Source organism: Apodemus sylvaticus, chromosome 5 (genome assembly GCF_947179515.1).
Source record: "Apodemus sylvaticus chromosome 5, mApoSyl1.1, whole genome shotgun sequence".
Classification (NCBI taxonomy): domain Eukaryota; kingdom Metazoa; phylum Chordata; class Mammalia; order Rodentia; family Muridae; genus Apodemus; species Apodemus sylvaticus.
Window position 1 is genome coordinate 149,893,139 of NC_067476.1, and position 24,239 is coordinate 149,917,377.

The 24,239-nt window shown below is 44.3% G+C and overlaps 1 protein-coding gene across 2 annotated transcripts; it reads right to left on the reverse strand.

The window, feature by feature from the left end:
- Positions 1 to 2,471: 2,471 nt before the first annotated feature.
- Positions 2,472 to 22,897, reverse strand: Slpi (secretory leukocyte peptidase inhibitor). Of its 2 annotated transcripts, none has more exons than XM_052184235.1 (5): positions 22,826 to 22,897; positions 5,309 to 5,611; positions 4,552 to 4,713; positions 3,264 to 3,408; positions 2,472 to 2,706 (listed from the first exon to the last, which is right to left on the reverse strand). In XM_052184235.1, exons 2-5 carry the CDS (start codon positions 5,391 to 5,393, stop codon positions 2,493 to 2,495), a joined length of 606 nt encoding a protein of 201 aa, XP_052040195.1. In that variant the 5' UTR covers positions 5,394 to 5,611; positions 22,826 to 22,897; the 3' UTR covers positions 2,472 to 2,492. The 2 variants fall into 2 exon arrangements, with proteins under 2 accessions (XP_052040195.1, XP_052040194.1); XM_052184234.1 differs by having other exon boundaries at positions 3,259 to 3,408; positions 22,826 to 22,886.
- Positions 22,898 to 24,239: the final 1,342 nt, after the last annotated feature.

Genomic DNA, 24,239 nt, shown 5'->3' on the forward strand with positions numbered 1-24,239 from the left:
AAGGGACTCCCTTGGCCAACAACTCAATGGAATGAAGTCCATTTCCAGTACTGGAAGCCAGTTTGGTGACAAGAAATGGCCAGTTGTGACTCCATTACTGCCATTATTAGGAGACCTCATCGGGATGGCCTTCATTTATTTTAGGACGTTTCCACTGTACTAGGTTTCCATATCATTCCTTAACTACCCCCCCCCCCAATTCTAGCTGTCTCTCCCCAAATTTCCTCCTTCAACCCTATTTCTCCTCCCATTCCCTACCTAATCTATAAAATTATAAAATCTATTTTATTTCCCTATCTCAGGGAAATCCAAGTCTCCCCCTCTCAAGGAGATCCTATTCCCTTCCTCTCTACCTAATCTCTCTGGGTGTATAAGTTGTAGCTTGGTTATCATTTATTTAATGGCTAGCATCCATATATAAGTAAACACAAACCATATTTATCTTTCTGGGTCTGGGTTATCTCATTCAGGATGATTTTTTTTATTTTATCATTTCTAATCTCCTAGAGAACCCTGAAAATGGATATGTCTATTAGCTTAAGTTAATTATTCCATATTGTGTACTATATTAAAACATTACACCATCTCTATTAATATAAACAATTGTAACTTGTCAATGTAAAAAACAGAAATATCATATTGTATTCCATAAATGTACACAATTACAATTTGCCAGTTTTGAAAGAGCAGATACAAATCAGGCAATTAATTATGGGGGGGTGACAAAAATAACTTCTAGAGATGATCATTCAAGTCAATAAATGTTGTCAAAACTTTATTGATTAGGGATTTATTTGTAGTTTGTTTCTTTATGTCTGTTATTTCTGACTGTTGATTAGAATGCCCTAGAATTCTGTAGAGGCTATATGCCCAGCAACTTTAATGAATCTTGGCTTACTAATATTATTAAGTGTTGCCATCTAAAAATTGCCATCTACAAATGATATTTAAGATAGGCATGGTGGCATGCACACACCGGTAATCCCAGAACTTAGGAGGTAGAGGCAGGAGCATACAAAGTTTGAGGCCAGCCTCAGCTACATAAGACTTTGTTACATACACACACACACAAAAAAAAAAAAATTAAAAATAGAAATAAAACACGACCATTTTGTAACTTTCTTCCATATCTTATGTACTCTGTTGATGCAGCGTCCTGTGTTGCTTTAGACATCTTGCCAGTTGCTGGAAAAGCTTCCTTCCCTCTCTTACACACTCCGTTGGTGTAGCATACTGTGTTGCTATAGATAGCTTGTACATTGCTGGAGAACAGTGTTTCCTTTACTGTTTCTGACCTCAGTGAGAAGTCTAATGGAAATTCAACTTAACATATATATTTTAAAAACAGTTTCAGATACATTTCTCTGCCTGCTCATTTCTAGTCTTAATGTTTTTTATTTTTATCTTTTTTTAGATTTTTATTTGTGTATTTTATGTATAACGAGTGCTCTATCCGAATATACACCTGCATGACAGAAGAGGGCACCAGATCTCATTATAGATGGTGGTGAGCCACCATGTGGTTGCTGGGAATTGAACTCACAACCTCTGGAAAGCAGTCAGTACTCTAACTGCTAAGCCATTCCCCCAGCCCTCTCTGGTCTCAACCTTAGTAAAGCAGTCACACTCACAACACACTGTTCGAGACACTCCCAAATCCCAGTGAATTCTCATTTTTCACATTTTTGCTTGCCCTCACCGCTGCCACCCTTAGAGCACACACGGGCTTGAACCTGTCTTCTCCTCTGCAGCCTATGTTTAGCAGCAGAGCTATAAAATGGAGAGGGGTACTGAGAAGAAGGGTTAGTGAACACGGCGTTCACTGCACAAGCAGAACTCAGTTTAAACCCCCAGAACTCACATAAAAAGCCGGGCATGGGTGCATTTTCCTATAACCTCAGTAATTAGAGGAAGGAGTTGGGCAGATGTGAGGACCCGCCTGTGGGCCAGCTAGCCTAGCCTGATTGGTGAGCTTTTAGTTCAGTACAGAGATCCTGGCTCAAGGTAGTAATCAGAACATGGCAGAAGATGACACCTGGTGTTCTACTCTGTCTTTCAAAAGCACACACAAGTAAGCGCACTCCACACGTGTGCACACACACATATGCCACATTTTTGTCACACCAGGTAGCAGTAAATGAATGTGGTGTGTGAATGCACTCTGGTAAAGCACAGCTATATAAGACACACACCTTGCACCTACTCTGAAACCTCTGATGCTCTACACGTTGTCAGGAAGCGGTTCCTATGGCCACTTTGCAGATAAAAATACAATACTTAGAAGGTAAAACAACTTTTCCAAATGCCATAGAGTCAGTACCATTAGATCCTTACTGTAAATTCAAGACTGCCCAAGCCTGTAATCCTCATCCTTCTCCTCCAAGAATGTAAGAAGGAGGCCTCGTGCCCAATCCTTCCCTGCCTGATTCCTGCCACAGCCCCCATGCCCTCAGTGAATCAGAGTCAGGGTGTGCATAGAGAAATAAATGCGTTTATTTATTTGCTCTCCAACAGCATTTCCTTAAAGCTGGATGCATGCTGAGCATGGGCCAAAAGGAGATGTTGGTGGTGGAAGTAAACCTTATCCACTTATCCACAGGATCCAAGGCCGGGAGCCGTGGAACCCAGGTCCGGGAAGCCTGATGCAGGGGAGTCGTTTCCAGAACACACGGAGTCCAGAGCTGTTGCCAGATGTCAGGAATCAGGCTACAAGAGAAAACAAGGTAAGACCTTCAGCACAGGAACCAGCTAGATCATTTGCATACAGTCCTTGTGAGGGAGCGTGCTGAGAAAGTCAAACAGTAAAGTGGCACTGTACTTGAGGGGATTTGGTATTTCAGGAGAATAGGTTCAAGTCTCATTGTCATTGTAAAACCCAGAACGTCAAACTAGACATTCCTCAAATTATACCTATCCTTTGTGCTCTGACCAGAGAGACACCACGGAGTAAGGAACGTGGATAACAAATAACGTATACAGTGCCTTGCCAACCATTTCAACTTCAGTATTTCCATTCTACAGGCAAAGAGACTCAGAGAGTCATTTATCCACCACCCTCACCCAGCCAGGCTGCAGGAGAATCAAAGCCTCAGGCAATTCTAAGCTTTGCCCTAAGAAGTAGAAAACAATTAATGGACCAACAGACAGGGGATCTCGATTTAGGTAGAATCTCCTGGCGCGTAAGCCTTAAGCTCTGGGATCTTGAAGCAGAAGAGGGCTGGAGAGAAATGAGACCTGCCCGGCCGGCCCACTCCTTACCTTACACCGGGGGAAGGCAGACTTTGCCACACATGCCCTCACAGCACTTGTATCTGCCTTCACACTGGCCGTCCCTCTGGCAGATGTTGGGCGGGTTGAGCATCAGACACTTTCCTTGAAACTTGAGGCACTTCCCAGGCTTCCTCCTCACTGGTGAGAAAAGATTCACAGGGCCGATGTCTTAGAGTTCAGGCACCAGGTCTCTGCTTCTTTTTTTTTTTATTCGATATATTTTTTATTTACATTTCAAATGATTTCCCCTTTCCTAGCCCCCCACTCCCAGAAAGTCCCGTAAGCCCCCTTCTCTCCCCCTGTCCTCCCACCCACCCCTTCCCACTTCCCCGTTCTGGTTTTGCTGAATACTGCTTTCCAGAACAAGGGGCCACTCTTCCTTTCTTCTTGTACCTCAGTTGATGTGTAGATTATGTTTTGGGTATTCCAGTTTTCTAGGTTAATATCCACTTATTAGTGAGTGCATACCATGATTCACCTTTTGAGTCTGGGTTACCTCACTTAGTATGATGTTCTCTAGCTCCATCCATTTGCCTAAGAATTTCATGAATTCATTGTTTCTAATGGCTGAATAGTACTCCATTGTGTATATATACCACATTTTTTGCATCCACTCTTCTGTTGAGGGATACCTGGGTTCTTTCCAGCATCTGGTCTCTGCTTCTTTAACCCCCCACATCTCCTGATGTGCTTCTGCCTGAGCAAGGAAGATCATCCCCATCCACCCCTCGCCTCAGTCACCTCCTCCCAAACACTTCTCCTGAAAGAGCGCCTGCTTCCTCTCTCGTGTCTAGTCTCCACCAAGGCAGGGGACCGGCTGTCCAGCCCTGAAAGGATGGAACTGTTTCCACCAAGCTACAGAGTGCCTGATGCCTAGGTGATTTCCTGTAAAGCCGTCGTCCTCACAGAGTGGTGATTGCAGACAAGTGGCTCTATCCTGCCAACGGCAGCAGGAGGCCTCGGCTGACGGACATGTCCGACCCAACAGCCCTTAGAAACAAGGATAACAAGGATGCTTAGGAGGCTCCCTTCATTCAGTCAGTCCCCTTCAGTGCTGCCTTTTGTTTTGTTTTTGTTTTTGTTTTTCAAGACAGGGTTTCTCTGTGTAGCCCTGGCTGTCCTGGAACTCATTCTGTAGACCAGGCTGGCCTCAAACTCAGAAATCTACATGCCTCTGCCTCCCAAGTGCTGAGATTAAAGGCGTGCGCCACCACTGCCTGGCTCAGTGCTGCCTCTTGATGTTTATTTTCCTCTCTCTAGTCTCTCTGCTGCCTCACCCACCTGTTTTGCGAATGGGAACAGGATTCATGCACTTGAGACCACAAGCATCTTGGCAGCACCTCTGCCTTCCCGGGCATTCCCAGTCGGTTTCACACCGAGGTTTCTCAAGCTTAAGGCACTGGACAGACTTTCTAGCAGGGCAGGCTCCGATTTTGATAGCGTCTAAAGAGAAGATCAAGATGTTAGGAGGGTATGGACTATCATCCTAGACAAAGGTCCGCATCTCAGAATATAGACCCCCCCCCCCATTCCAGTGGCTCACAACTTAAAAGAGACATACCAGACTAACCTAGGGGGAAAAGACAGGCTTGGTCAAACAAGACATGTGACCAGGAGAAATCACAGACTGAGGATAAAAGGCACAAGGTTCTCAGTCAAGTTTTTCCACCACAAGGCTAAACTAGATCTCACAAAGACAGAAGGGGGAGAGTAGGAATATTGAAGACCAAGAGAAATAAATATGAAGGGAACTAATATGTAGGATGCTGAGAACTAAAGCCAGAAGTAGAAACAGAAAGACTAAAGGGCAGGGGCAGAGCTAGATGAGACCTGAGCTGACAGAATGACTGTTAAGAAGAGGAGCATCTCTACCTGCCCTGAAGCCTCATAGACACCTCAGACCCCGGGAGACACAGATGTCTCCCTGAGGTCCAGAGTAAACTGAGGAACAGCCTGAAGGGAACACACCCCAAACCATCAGGAGCCCCCCCACCTCTGATACTCCAGGCAGTATTGAACCAAAGCAACTCCAACTCACCATTTTTGCCTCCTTCCACAGTCCAGGGTGCCAGGATCCCCAGAGCAAGGAGAACCAGGAGTGGAAAGAGGCCGCCGGACTTCATGATGAAGGCAGGGTAGCTCTGACGACCAGTCCTGAGAATCACTATTTATATCTTTACCAGTAGGCGTGGCCCCAGTGGAATGCACTTGGCCCCTCCCAGCCACTATTGCATAGGCAGGAAGCTTAGCCACAGAACAGAAGTCTTGATGCTACAGAAGCAGGTGGTGGACCTTCTGTTTCAGGCAGGACCATGAGGCCATCAGAGTGACCACCCGAGAGCTGGAAATGAAAGAAGCTGGTTTGGAATGTCAGCAGAGGGACATTCCAACTGACCACCTGAGCCCTGAGCATTGTGAAGTCCCCAGGCCTAGTGGCCTTACTAGTAGAGAAGAGCAGAAAGGGACAGTCACAAAAGGATCACCCCCAACCTGAAGCTGAGACATCAGGCGTCGACTCTCTGCTGAAACTCTGCCATACACCTCTTTTTTTTTTTTCATGTTCCTGGACTTTCTGAGATTTTGAAACTCTAACCTATTGCTCAATACAAATTCCTTCTCGAGAGGCAGATGACACGTGGCTCAACCAACTGATGTCTATTTCTGCCAAATCATTTGTACCGCTGTTTGCCCTGTGCCCGTTCCATGACTGGAACCTGGAAAGCAGCCCCTAAACAAATGAAAGTTACATACAGAAGGGCCTTCGCCTTCAGTACATCTTGTTGGAGTTCACTCTCTTAGGCATAAAATGACTAGGGCTGGTCCTGAGATTAAGGGCTTGAAACATCCCTTCAAGTAATGAATGAACTGCATCAATTGCTAATAGAGATCATTGAAGTGGATTGGAGTAAAGAGACGGCGCCTCTTACTCATCACTGCAATCGGCGTTGAGCTGTGGTGTCATTGGAGTTGTTAAAAGGATTAATTCTTCCTATCCTTAAATCCTCCAAAGGCTTCAGATGTCAGCCAGAAACTATGGCTGCCTTGCATTCTGCCCATTGTGTGTGCGCCCTTCGGTGTATACAGATTGTTTCCAATGATTAGGAGAGACATCATTCTCTCTAGACTTCAAACTCCAAAACTCCCTACCTGCAAAGCCTGAGCCTTACCTCAGCACCACAGGGCCTTCTCTGCAGATTTTGTGTTTGTGCATTTATACCATTCACCCCTCCATCCATCCCCTCCAATGTCGCTGTCCCAACCACCTCCCTCTCAAGTTCTCGGCCCCTCTTTCTTTAATTATTACCGTTCTGTGTGTATATGAGTAGATATATACATACCTGCTGTATATATCTACTAGGTTAGTGCTGTTCGTGTGTATGAACTTTTAGGGCTGACCACTTGCTATTGGCTAGCCAGCTGGGCTCAAACATGGGAAGACCTCCTCTCTTGAAAGTCTTTAAGTGCCTGTATTTTATCATCTAGGGGTAAGGCCCCATGAGATTCCCCCTTTCCACTGTGGCTTGTAAACTGGTATTCCCATTTGTTCGGGTCTTATTTAGGCAGCCATGACATTGAGATTTTATGGTTCTTGTGATTTTCCCACTTGCTCCCCCAAAGGAAGTGTGTAGACCTTCAAACAGACAGGAGAAGACTGTGTGTGCATTAAGTGCTGGGATCCACGAGGTATTCTTTAAGCCAGGAGCCAGCTGTTAGCAGAGCCTTTATGCAGAAATTATTCCATGATTTAAATTCTGGTGCCAAGGAAAAGGGAAGGAAAGCCAATGTGCACTGAGTAACGAGAGACAGTGGTGTAAACCGGCTGCTAAGTGGCAAACTTGTAGAGGTCATTAAGAGAGAAATGGAAGGTCTGCCTCCCGTCCTCAGCCCCCGCCCCATGGGCAGACTTACTGACTGGCTAAGGCTTTGTTCTCACTTCCTTCTGCACAGCCCCACTCTGTTCCTTCCTATCTTCCTCGGTGCCAAGAATTTTCTAAATCTTTGCTTCTTAAAGAGTCAAGATGAGAATTCCACACCTTGATCTTTTTTTTTTTCTGTTTGTGATTAACGGTTGGTTGACCAACTATTTAAAAACAACTCTTTTCATCAGAAAGAACCCTGTAACTAATCAGCGATATTTCTTACGAATAGCGTGGGCAGGTAATGATGCATGGCCAATCTCTACTCACGATGTCATGTAGTCTAAATCTTTAACTCATACAACGTTAGGGTTCGAGGGAGCCCTGAAGTCATCTGGACCAAGGGGTACAACTACAATCCCAGAGCCAAATCCAGAAGGCTGTGGGGTTTTTTGTTTTAATGGGTTTGAGTATTTTGCCTGCATATATGTCTTGTGTGCCTGGTACCCAAGGAGGCCAGAAGAGGGCAGAAGATTTCCTGGAACTGGAGTTTCCGGTTAGCCAGTGTGTGTGAGTGCTGAGACAGAAACTCAGGTCCTCTGGAAGAACTGCCAGAATGGGTGTTTTTTTTTTTTCTTTTCATCCATATATGGGATTATTGGAATATTTATACTGTCTTCACCCACTGCAGTGACAGTGTGAAGTAGTTGCAACAGAACCTGAAATATTTACTACAAAACCTAAAATATTTAATGGTTGGCACTTCACAGAACACGTTTTCTAGCCTCTGACTCAGGTCAAACTCTCAGCTTGTAGTAAAAGAAACAGAAGGTATAAACCACAACTTACATAATGAGTTAATTCTAGAACTTAAGACAGTGTTTCTAGAGCAATCGAGTCATCCCCAGAACCTGTTTAACTACAGGCTCATACTCACAGTCCTATCCTAACCTATAAATGATCCGCTAAATTGACTTCCACACTCTCTTGGCATCTATTAAACCCTGCAGATCTATCCATTCGTCTGTACAAAAATTACTTAACAACTGCTTACCACATGCCAGGGGCTGTTCTAGGCCCTGAGATTACACTGAACAAGACACACTGGCCAATACCACACAGTCATCGAGAGCCTGGCCTTTTGAGTCAGACGTACCTGACGTGTAAAATGACTGGGCCTCTTTCAGCTCCTGTTACTCAGTTGTAAGTGGGAGCATTGCTTTCTCCTGTGTGGGAGAGATGTGCTGAGGAGCCAAAAACCACAGCAGGAGTCATTGCTTTACAGCTGAGGGTCTGTGGACACTAGGCACGCAGGAAGCTATCAGTTTCTAAGGAGAGATTTGATACTCAGGTGTGGACTTTGCTCTGACCATTAGATGCTTGACAAAATCTGGTTCTATCAGTGCTCTGATTATGTCTCTCTAGAGAACCCTGATGGTCACAACCTTTATGGTCCCATAGTTTCTAGTACCATCTAATACATATATATATTTCCTCATGAGGCACATTATCCTTTGGGACTCAGAACACTGGCTTCAAAAGAATATTTCTGAGCCAGGCAGTGGTAGCTCATGCCTTTAATCCCAGCACTTGGAAGGCAGAGGCAGGTGGATTTCTGAGTTCAAGACCAGCCTGGTCTACAGAATGCATTCCAGGATAGCCAGGGCTACACAGAGAAACCCTGTCTCAGAAAAAAAAAAAAAAAGAATATTTCTGGAGCCTCATGGTCTATCAATGCCAGGACAGAAAGAGGGAGCTGGCAGCAGGCAGTGCCTGGAGTTACAGGAGGTCATCCAGAGGCCTTCACTCTTCTGAAAGTGTTTCGAGTGCCTTTGTGGGAACCACACTACATGTTCTTTCAAAGCTCCACAGTAGAGACAGCTCTGGTGACACAGTCTGCAGTCCCAGCACTCAGGAAGGGTGACCATGAGCTATAGATCAGCCTGGGGTCTGTAACAAGACTCTGTCTGTATCCAGGTGACTCAAAAACCGGTGATCTCAACGTGTGGGAGGCTGAGGCAGGAGGATTACCACAAATTGACCAGTCACAAGCTATATAGTAAATTTCAGGTTAGGACTACAGAGTGAAACATTATCTCAGTAAGTAAATGAAGCTAAATAGAAAATTCAACACTTGGAGTCACTGACAGTGTCGCATTTTCGTGTTACACCAGGGGTTGTTGCAAATTAAGAAGTAGGTGAGAGAATTTAGCAATAAACTAAGAAAAGCATTTCATTTATGTGAGAATGTTCATGTCTCAGCTACCACAGACCAAGATTGACCCTGACATGTGAATCAGAGATAAAACACCTAAGTACCAGTGAAAGAAACCAGGGAAGATAAAAACAGAACGATTAACCTGTGGGACAAACTAGAAGTGACCTGGAGAAGCATTGTCCCAAAGCACTAGGATCCCACACCTTTTGCCTGGATCCCAGAATGTTATTTGTCAATGAATACAAGAATATATACAGAGATGTTGGACACCTCTGGTATTTTAGAACAAAAGTCAACAATTAGAAAGGCCTGTGGGGGGAAAAAAGAAAGAAAGAAAGAAAGGCCTGTGGTTTGAAGTGCTGAGGTGGTTGGGGAAACCCTGGGTAGGAAACAGACATAATCACACCTCCACCACAAGGAACTTGTTGAAGGGGTGACCACCCAGGGTGCCCGCACAGGCAACAGCAATGAAGATCCAATGGAGTGGAGTTAATGCCACACTGAAGAGCCCATCCCTGGTCACAAACAAATCTCAGAGCAGACTCTTGCACCCAAGACAATGGCTGTCATGGTTGAGTTCAGACACTGAAAGGAAATAGAAAGTTTGGAGAAACTGGATGTAAGTAGTTCTCACTTACATCAGATAAAGAACCATAGTGTGCCCAGTGTGAAATGTGAACAGAAAAACCACAACGAAAAATCTTATTTTTCCAAAGGGAAAAGTGAAAAGCAATCTGCATAGGGTCCCCAACTCTTGGAACACATCTTATCCTATTAAGTCAAGGATATGAGCACTCCCTCCCTGGTGACAGAGGCACTTCCTGGTCGTGGCAATCTGGAAAGTCCAGTTCTGCTCTCAGAAGCCACTCCCTTGCCTGCATTCGGTCACATCTCCGAGGCCAGCAACGCACCTTTGTTGAGAGAGGCAGGCAAGAGTGCATCTTTTCAGGAACTGGCTTCCTGGGGATGAGTAGGACCTGGGAAATGCTGTGAGCAGTCCTGTAGCGGCTCTTGGCGAACCTTGAATGGCTTGTTAAGTTGGATCCTGGTCAATTTAATTCAAGTAAAGCATGAACCAGCAGCCACATTCCGAAATTGTGCTGAGTCAGGTTTCTGTATTTCATCCTCTTGGAGTGTGAATGTGAACTCTTAACCTGGGAGTGTGCACCTTCCCTTATCCCTTGGAAATTGCTCCTCAGAAATTTTCTCCATTCTCCTTCGGAAGGTTCCAGTGGCTACATATTAACTCTTCTACTTCTGTTGTCCTCACTCTGTCTGTCCTTGTAAGGTTTTCTTCATCTCTTGGTGTAATGGACCCTGGGGAGCGGGGGAGTTTCTCAGTACTAGCTTCCAATTCACTAATTTTACTTTCAGCTTAATCTAGTCAAGATTTCATTTGTTTCCACAATTATTTTTTAAGATTTATTTATTTTATTTATATGTGAGTACACTGTCGCTGTCTTCAGACACACCAGCAGAGGGCATCATATCCCATTACAGATGGTTGTGAGCCACCATGTGGTTGCTGGGAATTGAACGCAGGACCTTTGGAAGAGCAGTCAGTGCTCTTAACCACTGAGCCATCTCTCCAGCCCTGTTTCCACAATCCTTAATATCATTTTTAATGAATTAAGGCTAGCAATCACTTGAACAATTGTTAGGAATACATATGCCTTGAAAATTGAGGCTTTTTCTTTATAGTTTATTTTTTCTACTTAATTTTTTTTTGAGGCAGTCTTACTATGCAGTCTTTCTATGATGTCTCCGCTCATCTAGAACTCACTATTGCAGGTTAAACTAGCCTCTAACTCACAGAGGTTTCCCTTATTCTTCCTCCCAAATTCTGGGCTCAAAGGCACAGGTGACCATACTCAGTTCATTGGTTTTAACATATATAGTTGATCCTCCTGCTTCAGTCTCCCCAGTGTTGAAACTACTGGCGTAAGTCTCAGCCACTCTGCAGTCCTCCCCAGTCATCTGTTTTTCAGCCAGCCCCCATTCACATGTCCAGAGACATGGTTGTGCCTTGAAAATATTGTCAAGCTCCTGTTGCTGGGATGCCTTTGAGGTTTGTGCATTTGTCCATGTTTCAGAATCTGTCTGTGGGTCGTACCTCATCTCAGAGAACCATTTGATCATGTGTAAAGCACCCCACAGCAGTGGTAGGAAAGATCTGGAAAGGTATTAAAATGAAGAAGAGGAGAAGGGGGGAGAAAAGGGAGGAAGAGGGGGAAAGAAGAGGAGGAGGAAGAGGAGGAAGAGAAGGAGGAGGAGGGGAAGGGAAGGAGGAGGAGAAAAAGAAGGAAGAGGAGAAGGGGAAGGGGAAGGAGGAGGAAGAGGAGGAGGAGGAGAAAAAGAAGGGGAGGGGAAGGAGGAAGAAGAGGAGGAGGAGAAAAAGAAGGGGAGGGGAAGGAGGAAGAAGAGGAGGAGGAGAAAAAGAAGGGGAGGGGAAGGAGGAAGAAGAGGAAGAGAAGGAGGAAAAGAAGAAGGAGAAGAAAGAGGAAGAGGAAGAAAAGAAAAGAAAAGAAAAAAGAAAAGAAAAGAAAAAAGAAAAGAAAAGAAAAAGAAGAAAGAAGACCTGCCCCTGATGATTTCTATGTGAAAATATTTGGCTGTCTTCTCCAATCAGGTGGCTACTCAAGCGGCATTCCACACAGTAAGAATGCATACATTATATATGGTTGCTGAAGGAAGGAAGCACAATCTGTGAGCCAGTTTCACACAGGAAGTGAGGAGTAGCATCTCTGTCCTCTTCTTTCCATTCCTGTGGGGAGGGGTGGTGTGGGTATGAGTGGAGGGGGACGGGACATGAGATGGCCATACTTCCTGGTTCTCCTGTCTCTCCCTGGGAATGAGGACCAGAGGCACTCTAACTGCAGCCCTGCTGACTCATGAACTACTCATCCCTTGCCTCCCAAAAGACTCAGGTACAACTCATCGTCTTGAGTTGTTTATGTGTCTGCTTGTCAGCTTCTATATATTACTCTGTATAGTCTTAGACACTGAGTTCTCTGATACCAAACAACTAATTGCCAATGGCTTCTGAACTTCTGTAGAGAACTCGTGAGAAAAACTATTTGATTAGTCATCCATGCGCATAGGAAATAGAATGGGTCTTACTGTCTACCACCTACAGCCTAATTATAATTGGCTCTCAAAATTAAAAAATCATAAACTGTTTACACTAAAAACTTCGGAAGAGGTTTAGAATGACTCATTTCACTTGGAATACCCATCTAAAATCACATAGTAAATAAATTGTCTTTGTGAGTTTAGGTTTCTCTGAATCCAGTAACTCCTGAGTAACCCAAGGTACCTTCTGTTTGGCCACACCCCTCCTTAACTAAGTTAGAACTCAAATTCTGACCCCATCTCACCCATCTGTCTTAAAACATTTGTCCATTCAATTACTCAAAACACATCACTGAGTATCTCCTGTAACCTTAGTATCCACACTCACACACATGCATACACACACTCTTATACACACATGTATAGACACACACACTCATACCCTCACACATGTACACTCATACACATACACTCACACTCACACACATACACTCACACTCACACACACATGTGCATACAGGAACACTCACACATACATGTGCACAAACACACACATGCACACATACACTAATATACACACTCACACACATACATGTGCACACAGGAACACTCACACTCTCATATACATATGTGTACAGACATACTCATACACACACACTCACACACATGTGCAACACTCATTCTCATACACGCTCATGCCCTCATACACACATACACACACACACATACACACATATTCACACTCACACACACACTCACAGAAAGATATCTGCCAACTCAGATTATCACATCTCAAAAGATGTTACTCGATCCAGTTAACCAATAAACCATCTGTCTAATTCTAGATTCTAGAGCTTTTCTTTATCACTGCACACCTTCATAATCTTAGTCAGGAACACTGAGGAGACCCATGTATACCAGCCAAGTGGCTGAACTTGGGATAGAATGAAGAGGAGATTCACGGAAGACCTGGACACACAAAGCTGAGGAGAAGTAACCGTGTGGAAGATATAAAATAGTTTAAATGATTACATAAGTTGTGAGCTAGTCGGAGAATGAGCCAAAGCTTGCGGCCTAGGCATCTGCTAATGAATAGTCTCAGAGTCATCATTTTGGGAGTAGAGGCAGGGAAGGAAAATTTGATTTTTTTTTTTTACATTAAACTAGTAGAAAAAGGTAATGGTATCTCAGCCTCCCCAGTGCCAGAAGAGTGGTACTGTCAAACTGTTGCTGGGAAGCCATATGTAATTGTTTCAGACATAAACACCACTAGAGAGAAACACCCTGGTCTGTTGTAGATCAATAAGAAAAGGGTCCTGGGATCTTTATCCTATCTACTCATATGTTCTTGGCCCCCAGAACTGCTTCAAATATTGGTACAAATTATGAGATATTGGGATGGAGAGATGACTCAGAGATTAAGAGCAGGGACTGCTCTTTGGAAGGTCCTGAGTTCAAGTCCCAGCAACCACCTGGTGGCTCACAACCATCTGTAATGAGATCTGACACCCTCTTCTGGTGTGTCTAAAGACAGCTACAGTGTACTTAGATACAATAATTAATAAATATTTAGACCAGAGTGAGCGGGGCCAACCGGAGCAAGAAGAGGTCCTGAGTTCAAATTCCCAGCAACCACAAGATGGCTCACAACCATCAATCAGAACAGCTACAGAGTACTCATATATACATTTAATTAATTAATACTCATATATACATTTAATTAATTAATACTCATATATACAACTAATTAATTAATTAATTAATTATGATATGTCTTAGTTACTTTTTTGATAAGACATCATGACCAAATCAACTTACAAAAGAGAAATGTTTATTGGGCTCATGGTTTCAGAAAATTAGAGTCCATAATCATCGTGGCGTGGATCATGGCGGCAGGCAGACAGGCAGGCATAGCACTGGAGCAGCAGCCGAGAGCTTACATCTGATCCACAAGCAAGGGGCAGAGAGAGACAGAGGGCTCACTGGGAATAGTGCGGGGGTTTTGAAACCTCAAACTGCCATCCCCAGTGGCACACCCGCTCCAATAAGGCCACACCTCCTAATCCTTTTGCTGGGGTAACACACGCAGATAATATGGACCGGCTGTGGAGGTGTGTCCTTCTGTTCTCCATTGTTAATGCTTTGCCTGTGGTGCCAGACTAGCAGGATACATAAATATCCAACCGGAAGGCAAGCTGCTGGGGGGGGGGGGGGAGGATATGTCCCACTATGCTAATAGCTTTTTTGTATGAGAAAGAAATGTGGCATTTGAGCAGTAGAGCTGGCAGCTGGAGCTGGGACAGAACAGCTGGCATAAACCACAAATGGGGACACTCTCCCCCACACACACCAAAGCTCCACAATACTGTCCCAACAGCTCCACCAATCATATACCAAATATGCAGATTATGAGCCTATGAGGGTCATTTTATTTAAACCACCATATGGAGGACGCTTTAAATCCAATGAAGAAGTGTTAGGCACCCCCCTGACATTCATGCCACTATTCATGCACCAGTGGGCATGTCATGCCAGGCCAGTTGTTGCTGTGGCTCCCAGTTTAAATGTAGGCACAGTACCTTCCAGCACTATGAAAGCTAGCCAGTAGGTATAAGACTGTCAGAAGAGTAAAAATTCGTTTCTCCATGTTAAACCGATTCCTCATTGTTATGAAATATAATGGGGCAAAGGGGTACCTGGCTGGCCCATGCTAATGTGTGCCCCTGAGAAATTACACCATGCAACAGATCTGGTATAAAGGGAGTTTATTGGGTGATGGGAGAGACATGAGGACCTGGGAAAGGATAGAAGTAGTGAGTAAGCCAAGAGGGCAGGAGAGAAAGGGTGCTCTGAGGCTGGATGGACATACACGCGCGCGCGCGCGCGCGCGCGCGCGCACACACACACACACACACACACAGAGACAGAGAGACAGAGAGAGAGACAGAGAGAGACAGAGACACAGAGACACAGACAGAGACAGAGACAAAAACTGGGATGTCGGGCAGTCCTTCTATAGGCAGCCCGCACCTGGCACATCTAGTTTCAGGGGCAGGTGAAGGTGGCAGATGATGACATAAGCCATTGCTAGGTCCCCGGGGAGGAGCCAGAATCACCTGTAAGCTAACATTCCTCCCTTTCTGTTTAATTAAAATTTTAATTAAAAATTTAATTAAAAATGAGGAACTAGGAAGGGGTGACGGTGGGGCAGGCGTGAGGTCTCTTTAGACTGCTTTCTGCTGACTGGGGGTGATGTCATCTTTGGGGACCCTAAGAAAATTGGGATGCTGGCCCAGTCCTGGGAGAGCTGGCTGGTTCACTGCTGTCCAGGATCTGCAGGACCATCGGGGCTGGCACAGTGCAAGCCCAGCTGAAATAGTCTGTGAGGCTGGACCAGAGCTTATGTGGGTAACTGCTTTGGAGCTGTCCTGGATGCACAATTTGAGTAAGCACCTGGACTTGGCAGGATGCTGGAACACACACACACACACACACATGAGGATAAAGTTAAGTAGGTTAAGGAGAAAAAAAATTGAGGGCACATTTGAAACTTGAGTCCCAGAACCATGGAAAAGGGAAGGAATCCTCACTCTAGAATAGGCAATAAGTGGGAAACTTAGACTGCCGATTGACAGGGGCACTTCTCTGGGGTCCATTTGACCCTTGGGAAGTGGATTCAAGTGGATTCTCTGAAGCTTACAAGTAAGCTTTTGAGGTTTACAAAAAGATAAATTTTAGACACGTTAGCAGTACTGCTGTTTGTAATCTACATTGAAATCCACATTGTAGAAAAAGGCAGTAAATACACATCTGCCTTTATGTCATAGTAGAGGCCTGGGTGATGATCTTGAGTTAAAAGCATGAACACTCTCTGAGGTGAGCTGTCTAAGGTGAGCTCAGGGACAGGAACCTTCTACGGAGCGGAAGGGCAGAAAGCTTACTTGATCTGGGTTTTCAGTGTGACTACAGACCATGAACAAGCGGTTTCTTCCCTCTACCCAGAAGACTGGGTATATATAGACTTAGCACAGTAAGAAACACTTTTAAGTCTATACTTAAAGACAACCAAAGGAAATTTAAAATCTTGAACTTGAGACTATGATAGTAGATTGTATAGTGGAAGGCTTTACCAGAATTAAACTAATAATTTCTCAAAGCTCCATCGATCTGTGTAAGGACTCTAAACTTAGAAGTCTTAATACAACAGTAGCACAGCGAGGGGAAGAAATCGAAAGCATTTTTCATTCCTGTTATATATACGTTAATTAGACTTCTGATCACCATTTAAGTTTTCACTTGCCTTTACCAACCTTAAAACACCTTCCTGGAGCCTAAAATACTTCCGTAGGCCCTCAGAACTTAAGCTTCTGCAGGCCTGACATAAATTTTACATCTTTTTCCTATTCAATTCTTTACCATGAACGAGACACAGGCGGTTGGTCACTGGGAAGAGTCTCCTGTAAAGTGAGTGCCTTTAGGTAAAGGAATAGTAAAAAGTTACATTGTTTAACGCGAAGCCTGTTAGCGAGGCAAACTGTTTGCCTTTTTAAATAAAGATCTAGAAGTTTTAACCACTGTTGAGTTGACTAATGAACTAACACAGTGGTGGGTTGCCTTGGGGTAAGGAGCTAGTTAACTGTGGTTCTCTAGCTGTCAAACTACAGTTACCTTAACATAAGTAACTTATTCTTTTTTTTTCCCAAGACAGGGTTTCTCTGTGTAGCCCTAGATGTCCTGGAACTCACTTTGTAGACCAGGCTGGCCTCGAACTCAGAAATTCGCCTGCCTCTGCCTCCCAAGTGCTGGGATTAAAGGCGTGCGCCACCACCGCCCGGCTATCAGTGACTTATACCCTTATATTAATGCATCCCTCAGCCCTCAGCAGAGGAGCGTGTATTGGGAATAGATGCTAAGTAACATGTAGATCTACAACTGGTTAAGTTACAGAGACTGTGACTGCTTAGCCCTAAATAGGACACCGACATCACACACACACACACACACACACACACACACACACACACACACACACGATGAGGGATCATTAAGAAGGGACAGAAAGAACATAAAAACCAGAGGTGCTGGATTTGACTAAAAAGTCTCTGTCGTCTGGATACCACAGGGCAGTTGTGCACACGAACTCATAGTACTTATGACAGCGTTGTGTAAGGCCTGCACACTATCAAGCCAGACAAAATCCCAGAATGGTAACAGGAGATGGGAACAAAGTCTCACTCCCTAGGTAAGGAGCTACTGGCAACTAATAGCCACTAGAAGAGTCATTCTTCTTAAAGGAGAGGTCCCTGGTTAACTGACCATAATCCAATGGAAAGAGACACATTCAATCGTTTATGGGCAGCACAAAATGTACTTGAATTTTTAACTTAGAGAACGCAAGGTTAGGTGATGTAAGAAGGATTCTGGGGAGAATTGGGGAATCAAATTCATTCTGCATTAAATCCTCAACTAGTAAAAACTGAGGGGAGAAAATGTGTCTTAAGGATGCTCTAACCTTAAAAGATGCAAAGTGTTTTAAAAAGAAAATAGCCTAAGATAATGCAGCTTCCTCCAGAGCATCTGCTTAGGAAGGCGGTTCCCTAGATGCAGCGTGCAGAAACTGGTCAAGGACAGCAGTCTACAATTCAAGCTGGATGCAAAACCTGGCAGAACTGTCCGCGTGGCATTGGCTATGAAGACATCATGAACGCAAGACTGTGGAGTCATGGTGCCCCACTCCACAGTTCAAGAAAAGGTTCAGGGCAGTGTGCTGCAGCGTCAGAGCCCCTGAAAGGAGGCCCTGTTTAGACAGGAAGTAGCAGGATTTCGAGCTTGCTTTGTTCCGAAGGCTCTTTGCCGCGCCCAGATCCCTCCATTTGGGAGTGAGCATGTTTATTCTGTGCCTTTAAATGTTGGAAGTCTGTAATTTGTTTTTATTTTATAGGAGCTCACAGTTAAGAGACTTTGGACTTTTAAATTGTTGATTATAATCACTTTGTGTATTTGACCGAAAGCATTTTTCTCCAGACTGTGAAACCACGAGATGGCGAATTACAGTTTAAAAGTGGTATGTTCTGCTGTCAAGTTGACAAGGACTCCAGTTGTGATTGCGGCGACAATTTAACAAGATCTGGACTCGCCCCCTGCACGCCTATAGAGGATTATTTGGTCTCTGAGTGTAAATATCAGGGATTATCTTAATTAGGTTAATTGACTTAGGAAGACCCATCTTAAAGGAGGGGGAACCATTCCCTGGGTGACACAGCACGCATGATGGAGAAAATGAGTGAACAACGCCCATTGCTCCATTTCTTGGCTGTGGCTGCAATGTCATCAGCTGCTTCCTACTCTACTGCCTCGATTTCCCCAGCATGAAGGACTAACCCTTAACTATGAGCCAAAAGAAACCTTTTATCTCGTTAGATGGTTTTATGGGGCGTTTTATCACAGCAGGAAAAGTGACCAGAGCATCCCTCTCCTCTCTCCCTCCACATGCTAAGGGAGGAAGGCCACGGATCCTGGTACCTCGCTCACATTTCCTCTACATCCCATCCCACATCACGTGCAACATGAATTATATACATGCAACATGAAGTTATATACAACATGAATTTTACTTCATATCAATAAAGTCGACATTGTGGAAGATCGGCCACTAGGAAAGAAAAAAATACAGACTCGGTGGGTATACAAAGCACTTTCTAGACAACCTCTAAAGTGACTTTAGAAGTCTCAGCTTGACTCTATGGAGAAGTCCCTATGTACTTGGTATGCTAGCAATCTGATACTGGACCCAAGTCTTTTTGCTCCCCATTGGAAAGCCGATGACTGCATCCTTAGGAGATGAGAACTGGTAGGAAAGAAATCACTTTGGAGGAAGGCTGTCATCACCAGAACAAGACCGTGTCAGAGAACTCCGAAACGGGAAAGAGTTTTCCTGGCTAAGAAGAGGAGGTTCAGGACGACGAGAAGAAAGGCTGCACGCTGACCTGGGCTTTCATCATCTAGGTCGATATTTTCCTCTCTCTTCCCCTAAAATACCCTGGAAATGAGTCATACCCACAATTCTTTAGACAAACGTATTATTTTCCTCAAAGATAAACATCATTCTAGTTTTAAGTAAAGAGTGAGACTGGCAGATCTTTGCCCCAGGCCTTGATATTATCCAAAGACCATCAAATGTACTGGATAAAGGAAAACTAAAAAGATTACTGGTTGCAGACATTTTAGGAGCAGTGTTTATTTCATTTTTTGACACAGTCGACTCCAGCAATTGGCGTCTGAAACATCCCAAAGCTTTGTGAAGAACTCACAACTTTGGGCAAAGGGATAATTAAAAGAATGAATTGGTAAGTTTGCATGGGGCAGTTTGTAAGGGAAAGCTGAGAATAGGAATGCAAATGATTCTGTTTTACAATACTGTAAATGGTTGGTGATGTTATCGTTGTGATATTACCACCACTGCTAGCACAGGACCATAACTGCAATGAGAAGCACAGAGTGGGGCAGAATTATATATTAATTCACAAAATATCCATTTCAACCACATCTCTGTAGTAGAGACAAGAATTTTTTTATTTTTTTAGTTTTTTAACAAAAAAAAAAAAAAAAAAAAAAAAAAAAAAAAAAAAAAAAAAAAAAAACACTGTCCAGACCCTTTAAAGCTAGGGAAAGCTGCGATTAGGCTTAACTGTAAGCTATCCTTTCAGTGCTGAGCCAAAGCAAAGGTAGGAAGACCTAGAGTGGAGGATTGATCTGGCAGGTGCGGGCCATGGCGTGGTGGCCAGTAACTTCCTGAATCATGGCCAAGACACCCTAACTCTGGGGCAGGAAAATTTTGCAGAATTGTTTACATTTCCCTCTCACAGTCCTTTGAGTAATTTTGTACCATACATAATCCTGATAATAAACCGAGTTTTTATTTAAACTGAGCCTTTTTTTTTTTTTTTTTTTTTTTGCCAGCCACAGTGGCACACACCTTTCATCCCAGCAAACAAGAAGCAGAGACAGACAGATCTCCATTACTCTGAGGCCAGCCTGGTCTACAAAGCCAGTTGCAAGCCTGCCTAAGGCCAATCAGGCAGCCAGTGGCAAAGATGATTAAGGTTGAAACCCAGTGTTTTTTAGGATGTGGCCCCCTGATCCCCAGTTCCAGGAGCCTCCACTCTCGGGTACCTGACCATAGGGAACAGGGGCAAAGGCATGTGGGTTCTGTGTACTCCATTGGGGAAGGACTTCTTTCCATACAAGAACTCTCAAGATGCCATGTGATGCCCAACACTGCACAGTGAGCCAACAGCCCAGCCACTATGGATCAGTCACGAAATGCTCAGAGCCCGAGGACCAGACACCAACCCACAGAGTCTCGCCCTCAGGAACAGAACCAACCACTGGAGGTACAAGAAACGGTATTTACAATATCAAGTGTGGAATGTCCTGGTGTGGTGGCACATAGCTTTAATCCCAACACTCAGAGAGCAAAGGCAGGATCTCTGTGAATCTGAGGCCAGCCTGGTCTACATAGCAAGTCCCAGAGCAACCTGAGCTACACAGAGAGAGACCATGTCTGAATGAATGAATGAATGAATGACAGATAAATTGATGGGTGGATGAACAGACAGACAGAATGTGACATGTTCCCTATTGTCCACAGGAGACAATGACTGGCTTCTCTGAATGATTACCCAGGTATCCTGGGGCAGGGATATTGTCTATGAGAGGGTGGTGGAAAGGAAAATTTGAGGTTAGAAAAGTCAGGTCCGAGGACTAGAGAGATGTTTCAGTAGTTAAGAGCACTGACTGCTTTTCCATAGGACCTGGGTTCCATTTCCAGCATCCACATGGTGGTTCACAACCGTCTGTAACTCCAGTTCCAGGGGATCTGAGAGCACTGTACGCATGTGGTACACTACATGCATGTGGTAGATGCATGTGGCACAGACATACACGCAAATGGATCATTCATACACATAAAATAAACTTCTTAAAAAGAAAGACAAGTCCAGGTCTCCCTTATCAGATGTCCAGCTAATGCATAATATTGAAGCTGAGTTTTAGATGTTGTACTATTATAGAAATAAGATGCCTTCCTAGTGCGAAACCACTCAGCACACTTAGCAATAATAATAGTAATAACAGGGAAATCTCCTTAAGAATAGTGTGTGTCCAGCTCTAGACAACACTCAAGGAAAAGCTAGCCACAAATAGAAGATTTTTCTAACTTATATACACCTTGGGCTTAAGCTTTACACATACGATGTCATTGTTAAATCTCTTCCAGGTATTACTTTGAAATGTTTAATCGGAGACAGGAGACTGCAAGTTTGGCTGCTTGGGCAGATGGGAGACTTGCCCAGCAAAGATGTTACCAGAACTACCTTATAATGCCAGATAATTAAGTACACCAGACAGTGTTGTTAGTCTTGTCTAATTTTAGCTACCTGGGGTCGTTTAGCTCAGCTGGCGGAATTACACCTTTCCTGATAAGAGCACGGGGACTTGAAGGCAGACCAGGATTGATAACCCGGTGCTGCCCCCCCCCCCTTGAGCTGCCCTTTAGAGGCATGGTGGGGTGGGGCATCAGGTGGGGAGTGTTAGTGGAGGGATAGGGGGGAGTGGGGGCAGGGAGTGACATCTAGAGGGAGGCTTTCCCTTCTGGAGAATTTGATGGGAGAATAAAAGTAAAGGCGGGTTGTAAGTCAGGTTTACCAGCTTTTGTTATAGAACAGAGCCTAATAGAAGCCAATCTTGGTGAATAAACGTCAGCAGAAACCTTCTTAGCAATTGTAACTAAATTATGCTTTATGTTGTAACTATGTTACAATCTTGTCATTCTGCCGGGTTCCAACCACCTGGTCAGTACACTACTAATCTCCCACTCAAGTGGGAGGCAAGGCTCCTTAAGCTATTTCTATTTTATATAGCAATATTTCCTAGGCAAGTTTATTAATGAATTTTTATAGCATCAATTTTGATGCTTCAAGTTTCTCCTGCATCTGTACCACAGGGCATTGGGTGGAGATGATGAAAGATGGACTCAGCAGTTACGAGCACTTGCTGCTGATGCAAATGACTGCTTCAACTCCCGGCACCCATAGGGTGACTAACTGTAACTCCAGTCCCAGGGGATCTGATGTCCTCTTCTGATCTCTGAGGGCAAAATTCTCATACACATTTTTAAAAAATGATAAATTTTGTTTAAATTAAAGAGAGAGGTGGATGGTAAAAGAAACCGTTGAAAATGGAAGTATCAGACACTTGCCTCCCCAGTGTGACTAGGCAGATGACTTCCCACTGATTCTCAGGCCTGGGGGGGGTAGGGGTGGGGAGATGGGGGAGAGGGGTCACAAGAGGTCAGCCACCCCTGGACTCTTCACAGTTGAAATACTTTGCCTTCCCTTGTATCCCTTACCTCAGAGTACCGGAAGTGGCCTCGGCAGTGGCCTTTTTCTTCCAGTTCTGTAGGGGTTTGGCATCCTAAACTGGTGCTTCCAGATCATCAATAACAAAAGATAACAAAAGGGCACAGGGTGCTCTAAGGTCTTGCCTCACCACTTCCTCCTGTTGGGGCAACACAGCCAGAGAACTGACCTCAGGAAAATGCAATCTCCCTGTTAGCCAACACTGCACTTCCCCTGGCAATACAACCAGTAACTGTGATCATCTTCTGGCTTCTTACTTCTAAGCAGGGCCATGGGCGCATATCCAATGCCAAACATCTCGTTGTATAGATGGTAAGTTATTTGTTTTGCTCCAAATCGAGGGGGGGGTCTGATTTCATCATTCACATTTCCCCCTCCGTTCTAGAAACATCTCTCATCACTTCCTTAAGCACCCAGCTTCTAAATCCAACTGAGTGCATCTGCATCCTCTTATTTTCCCATGATGCACTTGCTGTTGAGTCAAACCCACTTGGTTTATTTTATAACCTTTTATTCCGTGTGTGTGTGTGTGTGTGTGTGTGTGTGTGAAAATAGTCCTCTTAGCTCCTTAAGTGTTATAAAATTAGAATTAAGCTGTTAGCAACTTGTCTTGAGTCTCCTGGTTGTTAAAGTTTATTGGCTGTCCTTTCAAGTGCTTACTGTAATGTCTTTTCGAAGTCTGGACCTTCCGAATACTCACCAAAAAAAAAAAAAAAAAAAAAAAATCTCTATTGACTTGGAAACGAGGAGAGTATTAACAAGTAAGCAGGTTATGGAGATCAGCATGCATTTTCAGAAACATAAATCTTACATGTTACAACAAATAGAACACAAAGTGATTACAAATTACCATGGGAACCACCCGTGCCAGCTGGCTGTTTGTGTAAAGCTCCACAGCTGAGAAGGGTGTGCCAATAGGACCCGCCTTGGGGAGGACAGAGACATCAAATAGGGTTCACCACAGCCAAGTATGCCTGCTCTAAGGGATTAGGAAATGTTGCAATGCCTTCCTTCTTCCTTCCTTCCTTCCTTCCTTCCTTCCTTAAAAACAGAAAGAGTACTGCAGAGAGACTGGAGAGATGGCTCAGTGGTTCAGAGCCCTGGCTGCTCTTCCAGAGGACCAGGGTTCAATTCCCCACACCCACATGCTGGGTTACAACCATCTATCTCAGGGAATCCAACACCTCCTTAACTGGCATCTCAGAGATCTGAACATTAGGGGCACTGTCATCCTACCTGGGTATTACCTACCTGGGTATTACCCCCATTGTGAGCCTCAAATCCCATAGCTAAACAAAACTTCTGTGGGGTCAGCTAAAGATGAAGCCTCTCCCAGCACTGACATCCCTGGGCACTCCTGGGAGTTCTGTCTGTGCTCCCTTAGCCAATCAGGACTGCCAACCT